This window comes from Phacochoerus africanus, chromosome 1 (assembly GCF_016906955.1).
Source record: "Phacochoerus africanus isolate WHEZ1 chromosome 1, ROS_Pafr_v1, whole genome shotgun sequence".
NCBI lineage: Eukaryota > Metazoa > Chordata > Mammalia > Artiodactyla > Suidae > Phacochoerus > Phacochoerus africanus.
In genome coordinates, this window is record NC_062544.1 from 112,122,067 (window position 1) to 112,143,390 (window position 21,324).

The window sequence follows — 21,324 nt, forward strand, 5'->3', positions numbered from 1 at the left end:
GGCCTTTAAACATTGTGTGTCCTGGGACTCAATACAATCTGTTTTTCCATCCATACTCCTTCATTGGTGATCTCATCTTATTTCATGACTTCAAAAGCCATCTATAACTATTGTGCATAAAGTGACTCCTGAGAGGGTTTGCATTGGCGATATGTGGGTGGGCGGCAGGGTGTAAGTGTAGAGGTATGAGGGTTCCTTTTGTGAGTTGTGCATGGGCAGCGTATTTCACACAGTGACACGTGGAGAAATATAGGCCACCAAGCCTGGCCAATGATTAAATGATGAACGGTTAAAACCGTTAAGACCGTTAAAACCGTTAGTTGCTAGTGGCGGCGGGGGCTGGCCCAAGGAGCAGGGATTAACTCTCATTGGTCAGAGTGCGCCTTAGGGGCGTGGCCACGTACGCTTAGGCAATCTCCATGAGACTTAGTGGCCTCCAGGCTGATCACCAGGTTGGGCGTGCTCTCACCCTCAGAGGTGGCGGCATTTCAGGTTTGGGTGGGGTGGGCTGGAGAAGAGTCCGGTGAAGGTGGGGGTAGGGTTGAGGAACTGTCAGGGCTTTCAGGATAGGTTCGGGATTCCCAGGGATCTAAAGGATTTTCCCAGGGCGCTGGCCTCTCCCCTTGAGTCTTCCCTTGGAGTTCCTAATCACCCTTTCTTTCCTTGTGATGAAAAACTGCCTTGGCTCTTCAAGGAGACCTGACTTATGTGCTTACCCTTGGAGAGCTATTTTCGTCAGATGCCCTAGGGTCCATGGTCTCCCGGCCTGCCTCAGAGAGGCAAGGAAAAGAGTCTGCCCCAGAAGTTAGGGTGAACCAAAACCCAGGGAATCCCAATGGGATTGGTCTTTTTTCTTCTTTCTTTTTAGGGCTGCATCAGCGGCATATGGAGGTTCCCAGGCTAGGATTCAAATTGGAGCTGCAACTGCTGGCCTATGCCACAGCCATAGCAGCGCGGGACCTGAGCCGCGTCTTTGGCCTACACTACAGCTCAGGGCAACGCCGGATCGTTACCCCATGGACTGAGGCCGGGGATCCCAACCTGTGTCCTCCTGAATACTAGTCAGATTCGTTTCCGCTGAGTGACAGGAACTCCTGGGAATGGTCTTTGACTATGATTACAGGAAATCCCTTGGAGGTCTCTGGAAAAGACAAGGAATGATTTAGTCCAGGAGCCCAGAGCATGTCTCCTGGTAGAAAAGAAGAGGCTGAAGATGAGAGAAAGTGACTGTGTCAGGTTTGAGGCAGGCCTGGTTGACGTCAGAGGGGTCATGAAGTCTGAGGAAGGGACCAGATTTTCCTGCAGCCAAGTGGAGGAGCTGTAGTGGCACTTGGATGGACTTGCACTGTGGTCTCAGGATTCTCAGAGCTGAAGATGGGGTCAGATAAGAGGGCTCTGTGCCCCTTAGGACACACTTTTCAGCCCACGTATTCCCACTGCCCACCACTGTGCCAAGGCCCTTCTTGGGGGAATAGCCCCGTTCCCCACGGTGCACAGAAAACTTTCCCTGCCTTTTAAGCTTCCATTATTGAGTTTAGGGGATAAGAGAGGGAGAGAACTCTGCCCTTGGAAGTTATTAATGTGTGCATTTCAGTTTTCATTTACTTTAGAATGGCTAGGGTCCTACCTAGGAATGATTATCTTTTCATTACTAGTGTTGTACTAGTATCTGCAAGGAGAGGGGTCTCTGCAGATGGGAATATAAAAGCATGTATACAGATAGCATGGTGACAGGTGAATGCACAGTGACTGAGAACATCAAGTCCCAGGTGGTCGTTAAACATTGTGGGGTGGGTATAACCATGGAATTACTTCAATTGCATTTAAGAAAACTGGTAAGAGGAGTTCCCATCGTGGCTCAGTGGTTAACGAACCCAACTAGTATCCATGAGGACACGGGTTTGATCCCTGGCCTCCATCCAGTTGAGGATCCAGTGTTGCCATGAAGTGTGGTGTGGTGTAGTGTAGGTTGCAGATTCGGCTCAGATACTGTGTTGCTGTGGCTGTAGTGTAGGCTGGCAGCTACAGCTCTGATTTGAACCCTAGCCTGGGAACGTCCATATGCTGCTGGTGCTGCCCTAAAAAAACACAAAAAAAGACAAAAAAAACTGATAAGAGAAATTAGGTCTAGAAACTGGGGAGTAGTTATTATAAACCCCAAGCCACATGCTATAAATTACTCTCCTCCATTAACATAAAGAGAAATGGAAGACAATAGAGGATTTATCATCTAGATGTTATAATAATGGCCTTGTAGGGCTATGTATAAAATTGTCTGGATTATAAATTTAGACCTTAGATGGAGGAAATTGTTAGTATGGATGGGAGAAAGAAATATTTGGACAATCACATAAGTAAAAATAAGAATCCCATATTTACTTCAATTCATCACCTTTATTAAAATATATAATAAAGTCTGCTGATCTAGGAACTTGAAATGTACTAATTGAAAACAAATCATATATTTAAATTCGTGGATACTTGGGAAGTTTTGCTCCATTGTCCTAATTTAGTTCCCATTTAGTTACTTAATATTTTCTGAGCACCTATTATGTGCCAGGCACAATTTCTAGATTCTGAGACTATAGTAATGAATGAAACAGACAAAAATTTCTATCCTCAAAGAGCTTAGGAGTTCCCATCGTGGCTCAGTGGCTAACGAATCCAACTAAGAACGATGAGGTCACGGGTTTGATCCCTGGCCTTGCTCCATGGGTTAAGGATATGGCGTTGCTGTGAGCTGTGGTGTAGGCTACAGACACGGCTCGGATCCCGCGCTGCTGTGGCTTTGGCATAGGCTGGTGGCTACAGCTCCGATTTGACCCCTAGCCTGGGAACCTCCATATGCCGCAGGAGCGGCCCTAGAAAAGGCAAAAAGACAAGAAAAAAGAAAAAAAAAGAGCTTAAAATTACATTCTGGTAGGTACAGGTGTGCATGCTGAGACAGAAAAACTAAGATAAATTAATAAAATATATAGCATGTTAGAATGATAGTGTGCTTTGAAGAAAAAGCAGGGGAGAGACTTTATGATTACTGAAGTGTTACAATTTTGAATAAATTGAGAGAATACTTGAAGGAGGTGGGACAGCCTATTATGCTGATATTTGAGGAAGGAGTAAGCCAAGAAGGAGGAACAGAATGGAAAAGGGATCTGAAGCTCATGGGCAAAGGAGAGCAATAGGGAGGAGTTCCATAAAGGTGTGCAATGTTGTGTAGATAGGAGAGAAGCAAAGCTAAGGGAAGATTGTAGAAGAGACAGGGAAAAAAAAAAAAAAAGAACTCTGGCTTGTAGTGGGGAGTTTGAGCAAAGTGGTAATATGATCTAACTTAGGGTTAGAGTAACTTTGCTTCTCAGAGAGGACTATAGAGTAGGACAAGGATGAGATCAGGGAGACCATTTTGGATTATAGTAATTCAAGCTTGTGGCAGTGGAATAAGGTTGTCAGATTTACCAAATAAAAATACAGGATACCCAGTTAAATTTCTGGCTTGTTTTGAAGGAATTACCTTAGTATTTGCTAAAAGACTGGATGTGAGAAAGAAGAGTCAAGGACTCTTATGTTTTGGCCTAAGCAACCGGAACGATGAAGTTGCTATTAACTGGAATGGGAAGAGTAAGTGGAGAATATTTGAGGGGAAAGATGATGACCTTGGTTTTGGACATGTTAAATTTGAAGTGCACATTAGTCATCCAAATATAGATGTCAAGTCAGCAGTTGAATATAGGGGTCTAATGTCCAGGAGAGGGGTCTGGGCTAGAGGTAACAACTTTGGGAGTTGTCGGCTAATCCAGGGTATTTATCCATTTATTAGTCTTTTATTGTGGGGAACAAACTTACAGAGATTGTTAATGAACTCCATTATACCTGTCACCTAGCTTCAACGATTATCAACCCAAGGCCAGTGTGTACTCCTCCCCAGCTCCACAAGCTCATCTCCATTATTTTAAAGCAAAACACAAAAATATTAGATTATTTTATCTATTTAAAACTTATATATGTATATAGTGTTTTATCATAACCAAAATATCATCATACTTAAAATGACAATTTCTTTTTTTTCTTTTCTTTTTTTTTTTTTTGGTCTTTTTGCTATTTCTTTGGGCCGCTCCCGCGGCATATGGAGGTTCCCAGGCTAGGGGTTGAATCGGAGCTGTAGCCACCGGCCTACGCCAGAGCCACAGCAGCGTGGGATCCGAGCCGCGTCTGCAACCTACACCACAGCTCACGGCAACGCCGGATCGTTAACCCACTGAGCAAGGGCAGGGACCGAACCCGCAACCTCATGGTTCCTAGTCGGATTCGTTAACCACTGCGCCACGACGGGAACTCCTCTTTTTTTTTTAATGGTCATGGCATATGGAAGTTCCCAGGCTGGGGATTGAACCTGTGCCTCTGCCAAGATTCGAGCTGCTGTAGTTGGATTCTTAAGCCACTGTGCCATAGCAGGAACTCCAAAATGACAATTTCTTCATATCATTAAGTAGCTGGTCAATGTTTAAAATTCCCTGACTATTTTCTTATAATTCAGGATCCAAAATAAATGGACCTGTACAGTTGACCCTTGAAAAACACAGGTTTGAATCCCATGAGTCCACTTATACATAAGTTTTTTTCAATAGTAAATGCTATAATACTATACAAGCAGTTCACTGAGTCCTGGGATGTGGAACTACATATAACTAGATTTTCAAATGTACGGAGGGTCAGCACCCTTAACCTCTGCATTGTTTAAAGATCAATTGTACTTGGTTGATGTGCCTCACACATCCCTTTTCATCTTAGTCTTCCACCCCTTCTAGTTTCTTGCTTTTTATGGGTTGAAAAAATAGAATTTAACTGTAGAATTTCCCACGCTCAAGGTTTTTGATGATTGCTTAATCAAATTAAGGCTCAATATTTTTGGTGAGTATACTTCTTTGATATTGTTGGGAACCTCCTGTAGAACCTTATCAGGAGGTGCACATTAAGTCTGGGTCTTTTTTTGTGATGAAAAGATCAATCCATTATCAAGTACCCTATCAGCCCTTCACGTCTTGGTTTTAGCAGATATTGATGATCATTTACGAGATCACTTAATTTTCTTAGGGCTCCCAAATGGTGATACTCTAATTCTGCCATTCTGTGTTCATTAGCTGGAATACTTCTATAAAGAAGAACTTTTCCAGAGTTCCTGCTGTGGCACAGTGGGACCAGCAGCATCTCTACAGCTCCAGGATGCAGGTTTAATCCCCAGCCCAGCACAGTGGGTTAAAGGATCCCTCCTTGCTGCAGCTGCAGTGTAGGGATCATTCCTTGTGCTGTTGATGGCCAAAAAAGTAAAAACAAACAAACAAAACAACCTTTTTTATATCATGTTGGTTACACCAAGGTACAGTTTGTACTAGGTAGGTAAGAAAGATAAATGAATATTTTCATTATTCAGTTTTCAGAATAATGAGTTGGTTGCCCATCCTCCAAAATTTTTAAAAATATAATTACAAACTTAGCAGAGAAAGCCCCCACCCCAATCCACCCCCAAGCCCCCTGCCAAGTTAGCTCTCCAGTAGTCTTTGGCCCCAGTAGTCTTTGAGAACTTCCTGGTTCTCTGATATAACAAGATATCTGAGACTCATCTTGCACATTTCCTGCCCCAGACCTGATCCTTTTAGTGAGGATATTCAAGACCAAAGGCTGGGTGCTACAGTTCCCACTGAGGTGCACAAGAAATGAATCCGACTAGTTTCCTTGAGGATTCTGGTTTGATCCCTGGCCTTGATCACTTGATTAAGGATCTGGCATTGCCATGAGCTGTGATGTAGAATGCAGACTCGGCTAGGATCCTGCATTGGTTTGGCTGTGGTGTAAGCTGGCAGCTGCAGCTCCGATTTGACCCCTAGCCTAGGAATTTCCATAAGCTGCAGGTGGGGCCCTAAAAAGCAAAAACAAACAAACATAAAAAAACAAAGCTGGATACCAAAGTTAGTCATTATTTCCTGGCATTTTCAGTGGACAGAGCTATGAAACATATTTTTAAGGAGAAAAATACATTGAGTTAATGACTTTTCAAAAAAAAAGTTAATGAATTTTCAGAGTTCTTGCTGTAGTGTAACAGCATCAGTGGCGTCTCTGCAGTGCTGGGACACAGGTTCAATCCCTGGCACAGTGGGTTAAGGATCTAGCTTTGCTGCAGGCATTGTGGTGTAGGTCATGACTGCTGCTCAGCTCAGATCTGATCCCTGGCCCAGGAACTCCATATGCCTGGTAGCAGCCAAAAAAAAGAGAGTTAATGGTTTTTCAATTTACTTCAAACATAGGATTTGAATTTATTTAAAACGTAGGTTTCAATTTATTTCAAACCTTTATAAAAAGTTTTTTGTTTAGCTTTGTTATTTTTTCATTTGTATCTCTTTTCTCATACACTGAAAATTTTGAATCCCAAAATTTGATAGAAAAAAAATTTTTTTTTGTCTTTTCTAGGGCGGCATGTGAGGCATATGGAGGTTCCCAGGCTAGGAGTCTAATCGGAGCTGTAGCCGCCAGCCTATGCCAGAGCCACAGCAACACCAGATCCAAGCCGTGTCTGAGACCTACACCACAGCTCACAGCAACACCAGATCCTCAACCCACTGAGTGAGGCCAGGGATGGAACCTGCAACCTCATGGTTCCTAGCCAGATTTGTTTCCACTGAGCCACAACGGGAACTCCCCCAAAATTTTTATAAATATTTTTATATAAAAATATATTCTTTTTTCCCTCTCCTCACTATGGTTACTGAAAACAGATACACAGATTCCTGTGTTGCTCATTTTTTCTTTAGTACTTGTTCCACTAGGGATGTGGAGTCATGTTACCATGTTTAGAGGCACAAGAAATAAACCCTCTCTGTGGGGCTCAATCATTATCTTGCTTGTTTCATTTTGCTTTGTTGTTGAGATTGCTTTGGTTTTTCCCATTTTCATTTAATTTTGTTTCTTAATTGTTATTGTAACAAGTCACACTTCAATGTAACAGAAATTCTCTAAATAAGGTTTAATTATATGAAAAGTATACTAAAATGTCTATTTGTTCAGAACTTATATTTCATTTTATCTAGATCTATATTGGGGAACTGATATGAGTGGGAATCATTTTCTGATGTCCTCATGGTAATATATTATCTGAAAAATACGAATGTTCTGTGGGATCAGAAGGACGAAATTTAGAAATTGGGCTTGTTTCATAAAATCCAGGCTCTATGATCATCATAATGAACTATATTACTCAGCGTGTAGGATTGAGCAGAATAGGAAACTTCGGTTAAGAGGTGTAGGACGGCACATTTGCCCAAAGCAATAACTCTTCAACTAGATTCTTTTTTTTTTTTTCCTTTTTAGGGCCTTACGCACAGCATATGGAAGATATCAGGCTAGGGGTCGAATTGGAGCTGCAGCTGCAGGCCTACACCACAGCCACAGCAGCACTGGATCTGAGCCACATCTGCAACGTACACCATAGCTTGCAGCAATGCTGAATCCTTAACCCACTGAGCAAGGCCAGGGATTGAACCAGCATCCCTGAGGAGACTATGTCAGGTTCCACTGAGCCACAGTGGGAATTCCTCAACTAGCTTCTTTACTTCCCAAAGTCAGCTCTCTTGGCATTCCAATATCCTATGGACTGAGAAGAACTAGTGTCCTTGGGAAAGTATAGATTAAGTCATTCATTGTATCAGGCAATAAAAGAGGTTATTGGTCTTTTCCTAAAAGTATATTAGTAGAGTGGCAGAACAAAACAAGAGAGCAGAGGATGAAGGCGAATTTACTGTTTCACAGGTGGCTGGGCTCTCTCTGGTGTTAAGGAGGGGAATTTGTATGTGATTTAACTGCACATACACACTCACACACAAACCTACAAAACCTGTTTCTGGCACATAGATAATGGGAATTTTTGCCAAGTGGATAAGAATGTAACTGCTGAAATATTTTCATCTGCATATAATAGTTAACCAGCAAAGTAATCTTTGGAGAAAAAATTATACTATATTAACACTTTAAATTAATATTCCTCTCTTCTTTTTAAGAGGAATAATCATAAGACATGAATTTTAATGTCTGGAATATCAAAGAGATGCTCAGTATTCCCTCAGGCTCTGGGTAAGTTTTCTGGTTATATACTCTGATACTTAAGAGGATCTTAGAGTGGTATTGATTTCATAGAAACAGGCTCCCCTTCCTATTGGTTTATAGTAATAGACTTATCCCATATAGCTTCTTCCCCTTCTCTTCCCCTCACTTGTCACCACTGTACCCTCCCATATTTGTCTTCTTCTTTTGCCTATTTTCTGATTATAAAAGCAATGTCAATTCATCAATGTGTGTTAACTGAACAATGACTCTGTCTAGCACTAGACCTACTGACTAGGAGGCCTGTGAGAGTTAAGACACTGTCCAACATCTGGAAACTCTCGCTTTATTTGGAGCTATTGCTATTGAAACAGCAAGGAACAAATTCAATTCAGTATTCAGATACATATTCAATTGTGTAGTACAATTTGCAGATACCATGAAATTAAGAACTACTCCAACTGCATGTTTTTTGGTTTTTTTTGTTTGTTTGTTTTTCAGGGTTTTTTTTTAGTGCTGCACCTATGGCATATGGAAATTCCCAGGTTAGGGATGAAATCAAAGCTACAGCTGCAAGCCTGCACCACAGCCATAGCAACAAAGGATTCAAGCTGTGTCTGTGACCTACACCACAGTTCACGACAATGCTGGATACTTCACCCATTGAGCAAAACCAAAGATCAGACCCGCATCCTTGTAGATACTAGTTGGGTTCATTACCACTGAACCACAGCAGGAGCTCCAGAACTACTCCAACTGTTGAGAGGGCTCATTGAGATATTTCCCCCTCTACCACTCCACTGAGGTACTTATATTCATGTCCACCAGCCATGCATTAGGCCTGCCATTGCTAACTTAGTGGGTGTGCCTGAGAAGTAGTATATATTAAGGGATTTCCAGTTGTTTTTGGTATTCTTTTATCATTGGATGGTTTCTTTTCTTCCTAACACCTTCCAAAAACAGCAAAAACCTAGAACCTTATTATTTTTATTTCCTGAAAAGAAAAAAAGTATCTGTAGTTGATACAGAGTAGGGGAAAATCTATGTTTAATTCCATCCCAGCTTTAAAATGTAAAAATTCTTCATGACTACTGTAGGCCCACAGAGCTGTTTCTTTTCCAGCCCAGCTAATTATTCTCTTTGACCTAAGAGGGAAGTCACAGAGAGCTATTTGGCTATTTTAAGCAATGATTATGCAACCCATATTATAATATATGTGTGCAGTCCATTACCTTAGCTAATCTTAGAAAATGATTCTATGAGTCAAAATAATTTCTCTTTTCTGTTCTGAACAAGTAGCGTTTCTTTTTGTCTTGTATCAATATATGATTATTCCTTTGGCTTAGACATGTTATCTATTTTCTTTTATTTTTTATTTTTATTTTTGTCTTTTCTTGGGCCGCACCCATGGCATATGGAGGTTCCCAGGCTAGGAGTCTAATCGGAGCTGTAGCTGCCGGCCTACACCACGGCCGTAGCAATGCCGGATCCAAGCCATGTCTGTAACCTACACCACAGCTCACAGCAACGCCAGATTCTTAACCCACTGAGCAAGGTCAGGGATCGAACCCGAAACCTCATGGTTTCTAGTCGGATACGTTAACCACTGAGTCACAATGGGAACGCCTTTATTTTATTTATTTATTCATTTAGTGTGTGTGTGTGTGTGTGTGCTATTTTATTTTTGTCTTTTTGCCATTTTCTTTTTTCTTTTTCTTTTTTTTTTGTCTTTTTGCTATTTCTTTGGGCCGCTCCCACGGCATATGGAGGTTCCCAGGCTAGGGGTTGAATCGGAGCTGTAGCCACTGGCCTACGCCAGGGCCACAGCAACGCAGGATCCGAGCCGCGTCTGCAACCTACACCACAGCTCACGGCAACGCCAGATCGTTAACCCACTGAGCAAGGGCAGGGACCGAACCCGAAACCTCACGGTTCCTAGTCGGATTCGTTAACCACTGCGCCACGACGGGAACTCTCTTTTTGCCGTTTTCTGAGGCCACTCCTGTGGCATGTGGAGGTTCCCAGGTTAGGGGTCTAATTGGGGTTGTAGCTGCCTGCCTACGCCAGAGCCACAGCAACATGGGATCTGAGCCGTGTCTGGGACCTACACTACAGCTCAGGACAATGCCGGATCCTTAACCCACTGGGCAGGGTCAGGGATTGAACCCTCAGCCTCATGGTTCCTAGTCAGATTTGTTAACCACTGAGCCACGATGGGAACTCCTGTGCTGTCTATTTTAAATTTAACATTTGGAAAAGGAATGATCTACATGTGTGTGTGTTATTGAAAAGCATGTTTTCTTGGGTTACACAACAGGATTAAGTAGCACAAACTGTTACTGCAATGTCTTTCAAGTAAAAACTGGAAGTCTGTATGTTTTACTGTCCCCTACTTATGTGCTATCTCTATAGTAGGCTCACTACACTGTGTTCAAGTGTGAATGTATCATTATCAATATCATTATCCCTTCATATGTGAGATTTAGACTGGCATAAGTATCCATGGGAAGCAATTTGGAAGTCCACAGCTAAAAGTTTAAAACAAACAAGGATAAGACACTAAAAGTATGAAAGAGAATAACACCTCACTTGAAAAAAAATTTTTTGGGCCATATCCATGGCTTGTGGAAGTTCCTGGGCCAGGGATCGAATCTAAGCTGCAGCTGCGACCTACACCATATCCTTAAGCCAGATCCTTAGCCCAATGTATTAGTATGGGGATTGAACCAGCAGCACCACAGAGACAAGCCAGATCATTAACCCACTATGCCACAGTGGGAACTCCCAAAAAACAATTTTTAATGGCCCTTCCTATGTGCAGATCTCAATTGATCATATTCTTCAGTCTGGATGAGGCCTATATTAGTCTGCTTGGGCTGCCATAACAAAGTATAATAAGCTGGACAACTTAAACAACAGAAATTAATTTTCTCACAGTTCTGGAGGTTGAAAGTCCTAGAACCCTATGCCAGCATGAATGAGGGCAAGCTCTTAGGTGTTTCTTCTTACAAGGACAGTAATTCTGTCACGAGGATTTTTTTTTTTTTTTTTTTTGCCATTTCTTGGGCCGCTCCCATGGCATATGAAGGTTCCCAGGCTAGGACCCGCCAGCCTACACCACAGCCACAGCAACGTGGGATCCAAGCCATGTCTGCAACCTACACCACAGCTTACAGCAATGCCGGATCCTTAACCCACTGAGCAAGGCCAGGGATTAAACCTGCAACCTCATGGTTCCTAGTCGGATTCATTAACCACTGAGCCACGATGGGAACTCCTGTCATGAGGATTTAACCACCTCTCCTCATCTAACCCTAAGCACCGCCCTCAAAAATCATCACAATAGAGATTAGGGCTTCAACATAGGAATTTGGGAAGGATGCAAACATTTAGTCCATATTTATCTTGTGTTCGTGGTATTATAGTTCCTCCTCTCCCTCCAGTCCTGCTCCTTTCCTTCCCTATAGACATACACTCTAGGAGAGTTAATGTGTACCCTTCCAATTAAACTTCTACACACTCAGTTACATACTTGTTTAATGTGTATGATGTAGGCTTATAAGTTTACACTGATATATGAGAGAGTTCATTGAATATTTACTTTCCATACTCAAAAGTATATTTTTGAGGCTTATCCACATGGTTATATGTAAATCTAGCTTATGTGTTTATTACTCCATCAGTTATGTGCATATGCTATATTTTATTTTTTATCTATTCCCTTGGAAATAAACAAATTCAGCCTCTTAAAAGACAGTGCTCTCCATACCCTCACACCATGCACAAGAATAAACTCAAAATGGCTTAAAGTCTTAAACATAAGACCTGACACCATAAAACTCCTAGAAGAGAACATAGGCAAAACATTCTCAAACATAAATTGTACAAATGTTTTATTAGGTCAGTCTCCCAAGGCAATAGAAATTATCAAAAAACAAAGACAACCTATTGCAAATCATGCAACCAACAAGAGCTTAATCTCCAAAATATACAAATAACTCACATAAATCAACAAAAATAACAACCCAGTTGAAAAACTGGGCAGAAGACCTAAATAGACATTTCTTCAAAGAAGACATATGGATAGGCCAGTGGGCACATGGGAAAAGATGCTCAGTATCACTAATTATTAATTATTAGAGAAATGTAAATCAAAACTACAGTGAAGGGGGTACCCACTGTCATGCAATGGGATCAGTGGCATCTCTGCAGTGCTAGGATGCAGGTTAGATCCTGGCATTGCCATAGCTGCAGCACAAATAACTGCAACTCAGATCTGTTATCTGGTCTGGGAACTCCACATGCTGTGGGTGGCCAAAACAGAAAAAAAACTACAATGAGGTACCGCCTCATACCAGTCAGAATGGCCATCATTAATAAGTCTAAAAACAATGTGAGAGGGTGTGGCAAAAAGGGAACCCTCCTATACTGTTGTTGGGAACGTAAATTGGTATAACCACTACAGAAAACAATATAGAGGTTCCTTAGAAAACTAAAAATAGAATTTCCATTTAATCCAGTGGTCCCATTCCTGGGCATATATCCAGACAAAACTGTAATTCAAAAAGACATATGGCCTGCTGTGTTCATGACAGCACTATTCACAATAGCCTAGACACAGAAACACCTAAATGCCCATTAGCAGACAAATGGATTAAGAAGATGTGGTACGTATGTATGTACAATGGAAAACTACTCAGCCATAAAGAAGAATGAAATGATGCCATTCACAGCAACATGGATGCAACTAGAGATTATCGTACCAAATGAAGTAAGAAAGACAGTACTATATGATATCACTTATATATGAAATCTAAAATATGACACAGGAGTTCCCGTTGTGGCTCAGTGGTTAACAAATCCGACTAGGAACTATGACGTTGTGGGTTCGATCCCTGGCCTTGCTCCATGGGTTAAGGATCCAGCATTGCCGTGAGCTGTGGTGTAGGTCACAGACACGGCTCGGATCTGGCCTTGCTGTGGCTGTGGCATAGGCCGGTGGCTACAGCTCCGATTGGACCCCTAGCCTGGGAACCTCCATATGCCAGGGGGGCAGCCCCAGAATAGACAAAAAGACAAAAAATAAAATAAGACACAAATGAAACTATCTACAAAACAGAAACAGACTGGCAGACATAGAGAACAGATCTGTGGTTGCCAAGTGGGAGGGGGAGGGGGAGTGATGGAGTGGGAGTTTGGGATTAGCAGATACAAACTATTACATTTATTTTTTTCTTTTTATGGCCACACCTGCATAAAGTGGAAGTTCCCAGACTAAGGGCTGAATCGGAGCTGCAGCTGCCAGCCTATGCCACAGCCACAGGAACACAGGGTCCAAGCGGCATCTATGCCCTACACTGCAACTTGCAGCAGCATTGCTGGATCCTTAACCTGCTAAGCAAGACCAGGGATCTAACTCATATCTTCACAGACACTATGTTGGGTTCTTAACCTGCTGAGCCACTACAGGAACTCCAACTATTGCATTTAGAATGGATAAACAATGTCCTACCATATAGCACAGGGAACCATATCTAATCTCCTGGGATATAAATGTATAACTAAGTCACTTCGCTGTACAGCGGAAATCGGAGCAACATTGTAAATCAACTATATTTCAATAAAAATAAAAGACAATATTCTCTGAATTCCTAAAAAATTTATGAATGTTGATTTCCAAAATGATGTTATAGCCTACAGTGTTGTTGTACAAGGAATTATGGTATTTGTCCTTAGTGTATGAATTTCTATTTGATTGTTCCTAGATTGTTGTAATCAAATGTCTGGCATTCAGAATTTGTTTCATTATAGGTAGTACTGGCAGTGCGCAGGGGACCAGGAGTCAAAACAAGCTAACATTCTGCCCAGAATATTCCAATATAGGTTTTGTTTTTTTTTTCCCCCCAGCACTCAAGGCATATGGAAGTTCCTGGGCCAGAGATCCAATCCAAGCCAAAGCTACGACCTATGCCACAGCTGCAGCGACACCATATCCCTAACCTATTGTGCTGGCCAGGGATCAAAACTGCACCACTGCAGAGACGATACTGGATCCTTAACCACACCTCAGCGGGATCTCCCTGAAATAGTTCAGAATTATGGTTTCATTTGATCAAGATGTTTGTCCACTTGATATGATTTTATTTTCTTAATTTCAGGACTACTAGGTCATCTAACTGGAATAATAATCAGACTGATTACTCCAGTCTCAGTGATTCCCAGTTCCTTTTTGGATCCCAGTTCTGTCCAGAAAGTTCAGAGACCCTGTCAACACCCTTGGACTTTGGTGTCCATTTGAGACATCCAAAACAATCACAACAGAATTCTCTGGATGTAAGTCTGATTTTCAGAATTTCTTTGCACGTTTCACAGTCATTATGGAGATAAACTGTAAAGACTTATTCTACTGGATTATATTTCAGAATTGTACATCTCACCTAAATAGATTAGTGTATGATAGGTGACTCATTTGACTTGGTAGTCTAAAATAGAAAACATATTTATAGTTGCATTTTCTTACATTACTAAAACAATATAGAATAGTGCCAGTATCTTGACCACTCCTAGGGAGTGCCAAATATTGCATGATGTTTTCTAAGATTAGTCATACTATTGTTTGTGAATACTCAATAAGAAAAAAGAACTTTAGAGAATTAGGAAGAATTAGGAATAGAGTTCTGTGGTGGCCTAGTGGTTAAGGACCCAGCGTTGTCAATGCTGTGACTAGGGTCACTGTTGTGGTGCAGGTTCCATCCCTGGTCTGAGAACTTCCACATACCCACAGGTGTAGCCAAAAAAAAAAAAAAAAAAAGAAGAAGAAGAAAAACAGGAATAAAGTTATATAGATTTTATTTTACATAGACATTTTTTTCCTAAGAAACTTCAAGTGTTCTATGAAATTTAGTCTACTATGCCACATTATCCTTGAAGGAGATAAGGATTCTGAGGCCTAAATTGATGAATAAGGGCCAGAATGAGGGAAAGAGTCTCTTGAGTCTGTGACTTTTTTAGACCAGCCTATGTGTAGTCAGAAATATTTTTATATGTTTATTTATTTTGGTTTAGAACCAGATTTAACTTTATACACAGATTTAACTGCATCAAATAGAGATTTAATGAGTAAGTTTAGATCAGCGATTTCAGTTAGTAAAGTATGCTCTATTTCAGTACAAAAGTTGGACCCTAGTGATATGAAGGAGTAAATGTACTTCCTGAATGTTTCAGAAAAGTTTTGCCTTGGAATGCAAGACATGGCTTACCATGTGCCAGAATTACATGTCAAACTTATCAACAAATCTAGTTCATCAGTGGCTGGGTAAGAGCAATTTGAGTTAAACTTATTAATATAAAAACTTTAACACATTATCTCAAATATAGCATAATTTTCTGTGGTTGCCTTTAAATTTTTGCAGTTGATTAAGCCACTTTAGCTGACATTTTAAATAGTTTTGGTGAGACAAGGCAGAAATTATATTAGAAAAAAGTTGCTTTATTTTAATATTCTGGTGCATATGAAACAAAGAGGAAGTACTACTAATACTAAAGTTTGTACTTAATGTGACCCTTCATTGTATAGAAAAGAGTGAATGTTGTAGGCATTTTTATGTGTGAAATGCTATGATATTGTTTTTCTCATTGAACAGAGTGAACCTAGTATTTTCACAAAGTACCAAACAAAACCCCAGCTGTTTGGAGGAGATACAAAAGATGGAGGCTTATTTCCTCTTCCTTTGTCAGTCGGAAAATCAAAAGGCCTCTTGGAACAGTTTGAGGAGAAAAAGAAAAGTGCAAAAGACAAATGCGACAGGTACACAAAACTTTCAGGTTGATGAGACAGCTCATCTTTTCTGAGGGAAACAGAAAACGGAATGTCAGTAGTCAAATAATTCAATTTCAGCATGGTAGCGTTCTTGCCTTTACAGCTCACCTAATTCTTACTCTTTGCTTTCTTGTCAATGTGACTTATGGTAGATTTGAACATGGCTGCCACAGTTTGGGGCTCCCTGAATATTAAGCTAAGAGACTTCTCAGAGAAATGCCGTATTAAAAAAGGTTATGTTTATTCTACCTAAAATGTCTACTCTTTAATTTGCTTTCTTTTCAGATAATTAGATTTAGGAAATTAGTTAACATTTGTTTTAGGATCCAGAATATAGCCTGTGAATTCTTAAGTCACAGTTCAGGCTGATTTTCTCATTGTGAAATGTTGGTTATGTTAAAAGATAAACGCTAGGAGTTCCCATTGTGGCACAGTGGTTAATGAATCCAACTAGGAACCATGAGGTTGTGGGTTCGGTCCCTGTCTTTGATCAGTGGGTTAAGGATCCAGCATTGCTGTGAGCTGTGGTGTAGTTCGCAGACATGGCTCAGATCCTGAGTTGCTGTGGCTCTGGCGTAGGCCGGTGGCTACAGCTCCGATTGGACCCCTAGCCTGGGAACCTCCATATGCAGCAGGAAGTGGCCCTAGAAAAGGCAAAAAAAAAAAAAAAGATAAACCCTAAATTTTATACATATTCTTATTTGTTACATATATATATGTATATATAATATTTACATATATGTATGCAAATATTAGGGTTGCTCTATTAATTTATAAATAGTTAAGTTGCAATTACTGAGGAAATTGTTCATTTCTTGGTAGTTATTATCAGGACATCAAAAATCATAATACCCAAGCAGAAATATACTTTTTTATTTCGGTAACAATAGAGATGTATCACTTAGCATTACCACTAGTGCTTTCATGTTGAAAGAGCCAGGATTTCTTTAAAAATTATAGATTAGGAATTCTTTAGCATTCTTAAGAGATTAGTTATCTTTTCCATTGTATACCTATTTCCTTTAATGAGAAAAGCAAAATGCTCTATTTGAGGTATTTGATTCTGGTTTTTTTGTTGTTTTGTTTTCGTCTTTTTAGGGCTGCACCCACAGCATGTGGAAGTTCCCAGGCTAGGGGTCGAATAAGAGCTATAGCTGCTGGCCTACGTCACAGCCACAGCAACTCAGGATCTGGGCCGTGTCTGCAACCTACACCGCAGCTAACCACAACGCTGGATCCTTAACCCACTGATCAAGGCCAGGGATGGAAACTGCATCCTCATGGATGCTAGTCAGATTCATTTTTGCTGAGCCACAACGGGAACTCCAGAAGTTTTTGATTCTGTTGATAAAAAAATATTTCCCAGATGTCAATAGACTTCCTTCCCATAGGAGAATCCAGGCTCTAGGAATCATAACTATAGTAGAGTATTACAGATGAGCAGGGTCCCCTCATCTTCTTAATACTTCAGATAGATTAGACTTAAAATTGTTTTTTCCTCTGGGTTTTTGGGTTAAATTTTGCTTAATTAAGATTTCTGGGAGGAGGGGATTAAGATGGCAGAATAGAAGGACTGGAGCTCAACTTCTCTCCTAAAAACAACAAAATTCACAACTAAAGACTGAGTACTCTTCACCAAAATGGACCGGAAACCTTAAAAAGATACCCTACTCCAGAAGACAAAGGGCAGGCCACATCAAGAGGTAGGAGGGGCGATTTCGCGATATAAACAACCCCATACCTGCTGGGTGGGAAGCTCCACAGACTGGAAACTAACTGATTCACAGAGACTCACCTACAGGAGTGAGAGTTCTGAGCCACACATCAAACTCTCACGTGTGAGGATCTGGCACAGGGAGAAAGAGTCCCGGAGCATCTGGCATTGAAGGCCAATGAGGCTTGTGCGCAGGACTGCCACGGGACTGGGAGAAATGGAGACCCCATTCTTAAAAGGTGCACACAGACTTTCACGTGCACTGGGTCCCAGGGCAAAGCAAAATCTCCAAGGGAATCTGGGTCAAACCTGACTGCAGTTCTTGGAGGACATCATGGGAAAACGGGGGTGAATGTGACTTGTTGTGAGGGAAGGATATTGAAAGCGAAGCTCTCGGGAATATTCAGCAGCAGTGCCTTTCTCTGGAGGTGGCCATTTTGGGAAAATCTGGCCCCACCCATCAGCCAGCTGCTAAGACCCCCAGGGCAAACAACAACCCAGGTGGGATCATAGCCCCAGCCCTCAGTAAACAGGCTACCTAAAGACCCCTCAGGCACACAGCTGCCTCTAATCCCATCCAGAGACTAAGCCCCACCCACCAGAGGGATTAGAATTGGCTCCTCCTATCAGGGGGCAGGCATCAGCCCCTCCCATCAGGAAGCCTACACCAAGCCCCCATACTGACTTCAGCCACAGGGGGGCAGACATCAGAAGTAAGAGAGGCTACAGCTCTATTATCTGTAAGAAGGTCACCACACCAAAAACCTATAAAAGTGAAAAGACAGAGGACTATAACTCAGATGAGAGAGAAAGGAAAAACCCCAGAAAATCAGCTAAGCCATGAGGAGATTCTCAGCCTCCAGGAAAAAGACTTTAGACTGTTGATGCTGAAGATGATGCAAGACATTGGAAATAAACTGGAGGCAAAGATGGGTAACTTCCAGGAAACACTGACCAAAGAGATACAAGATATAAAACTTAAACAAGAAGAGATGCAAAATACGATAACTGAAATAAAAAACTCACTAGAAGCAGCTAACAGCAGAATACAGGAGGCAGAAGAACGAATAAGCGAGGTGGAGGACAGATTAGAAGAAATTATGGATGCAGAACAGAAACGAGAAAAAAAGATTGAAAACAAATGAAGAGAGTCTCAGGGAACTCTGGGACAATGTGAAATGCACCAACATCCGTATTATAGGGGTGCCAGAAAGAGAAGAGTGACAGAAGGGGATGGAAAAAATATTCCAAGAGATAATAGCCAAAAACTTGCTTAGCATGGGGAAGGAATCACTCACTCAAATCCAGGAAGCACAATGAGTACCATATAAAATAAACCCAAGGAGGAACACCCCAAGACACATACTAATCAAACTGACCAAAATTAAAGACAAAGAGAAAATCTTGAAAGCAGCTAGGGAAAAGAAACAAATAACATACAAGGGAACCCCAACAAGGCTATCAGCAGATTTTTCAGCAGAAACTCTGCAGGCCAGAAGGGAGTGGCATGATATACTCAACGTGATGAAAGGAAAAAACCTCCAACCAAGATTACTCTACCCAGCAAGGCTATCATTCAGATTTGAAGGAGAAATCAAAACCTTCACAGATAAGCAAAAGCTGAGAGAATTCAGCAACACTAAACCAGCCTTACAACAAACACTAAAGGAACTTCTATAGGCAGAAAAGAACAAGAGAAGAAGGAAAGGAAAAGAACAGCAAAAACAAATCCAAAGTAATTAATAAAATGGCAGTAAGAACATACATATCAATAATTACCTTAAATGTGAATGGACTAAACGCCCCAGCCAAAAGACATAGACTGGCTGAATGGATACAAAAACAAGACCCATCTACATGGTGTCTTCAAGAGACTCACTTCACTTTCTAGGGACACATACAAATTGAAAGTGAGAGGATGGAAGAAAATATTCCATGCAAACTGGGATCAAAAGAAAGCTGGAGTAGCAATACCCATAAGACAAAATAGACTTTTTTTTTGTCTTTTTGTCTTTTTTGTTGTTGTTGTTGCTATTTCTTGGGCCGCTCCCGCGGCATATGGAGGTTCCCAGGCTAGGGTTGAATCGGAGCTGCAGCCACCAGCCTACGCCAGAGCCACAGCAATGCGGGATCCGAGCCGCATCTGCAACCTACACCACAGCTCACGGCAACGCCGGATCGTTAACCCACTGAGCAAGGGCAGGGACCGAACCCGCAACCTCATGGTTCCTAGTCGGATTCGTTAACCACTGCGCCACAACGGGAACTCCCAAAATAGACTTTAAACTGAAGAATATTTTAAGGGACAAAGAAGGTCATTACATAATGATCAAAGGATCAATCCAAGAAGAAGATGTAGCACTTTTACATATCCACGCACCCAATGTAGGTTCACCACAATATATAAGGCAACTGCTAACAACCTTAAAAGGACAAATTGACAGTAACACAATAATAGTGGGGGACTTTAACACCCCACTTACAGCAATGGACAGATCAACCAGACAGAAAATCAATCAGGAAACACAGGCCCTGAATGAAGCATTAAACCAGATGGACTTGATAGATATTTATAGGACATTCCATCCAAAAGCAACAGAATACACTTTCTTCTCAAGTGCACATGGAACATTCTCTAAGACTGATCACATCCTGGGCTACAAATCAAGCCTCAGAAACTCTCAGAAAACTGAAATCATATCAAGCATCTTTTCCGACCACAACACTATACCACTAGAAATCAACAAGAAAAAAAACTGCAAAAAACACACACGTGGAGACTAAACAACATGCTACTAAACAACCAATGGATCACTGAAGAAATCAAAGAGGAAATTAAAAAATACCTAGCAGCAAATGACAACAAAGATACGACACTTCAAAACCTATGGGATGCAGCAAAAGCTGTTCTAAGAGGAAAGTTTATAGCAATACAAGCCCACCTCAGGAAACAAGAAAAAGCCCAAATAAACAAGCTAACTTTACATCTAAAGCAGCTTGAGAGAGAAGAACAGACAAGACCTAAAGTTAGTAGAAGGAAAGAAATCATAAAGATCAGAGCAGAAATCAATGAAATAGAAACAAAGAAAACCATAGAAAAGATCGATGAAATGAAAAGCTGGTTCTTTGAAAAGATCAACAAAATTGATAAACCCCTAGCCAGACTTATCAAGCAAAAAAGAGAGAGGACTCAAATCAATAAAATTAGAAATGAAAAAGAAGTAACAACGGACATCACAGAAATACAAAGGCTCATAAGAGACTACTATATGCAACTATATGCCAATAAAATGGAAAACCTAGAAGAAATGGACAAATTCTTAGAAAAGTACAATCTTCCAAGACTAAACCAAGATGAAATAGAAAAGATGAATGGACCCATCGCAAGAACTGAAATTGAAACTGTGATTAAAAAACTTCCAACAAACAAAAGTCCAGGACCAGATGGCTTCACAGGCGAATTCTATCAAACATTTAGAGAAGAGCTAACAGCTCTCCTGAAACTATTTCAAAAAATTGCAGAGGAAGGGATACTCCCAAACTCATTCTATGAGGCCACCATCACCTGGTACCAAAACCAGACAAAGACGCCACAAAAAAAGAAAACTATAGGCCAATTTCACTGATGAACATTGATGCAAAAATCCTCAATAAAATACTAGCAAACCGCATCCAACAATATATTAAAAGGATTGTACGTCATGAT

The 21,324-nt window shown here is 41.1% G+C and overlaps 1 protein-coding gene across 1 annotated transcript in view; it reads left to right on the forward strand.

Annotated features, from left to right (window-relative positions):
- The first annotated feature begins 8,051 nt into the window (after positions 1-8,051).
- The window catches only part of IHO1 (interactor of HORMAD1 1), a 33,539-nt gene continuing 20,266 nt past the window's right edge, over positions 8,052-21,324 (forward strand). Inside the window, exons 1-3 of the mRNA XM_047774240.1 lie at positions 8,052-8,115; positions 14,244-14,418; positions 15,729-15,892. Of these exons, the coding sequence (XP_047630196.1) occupies positions 8,060-8,115; positions 14,244-14,418; positions 15,729-15,892 (395 nt within the window). The 5' untranslated portion in view covers positions 8,052-8,059. The remainder of the gene's footprint in view (positions 8,116-14,243; positions 14,419-15,728; positions 15,893-21,324) is intronic.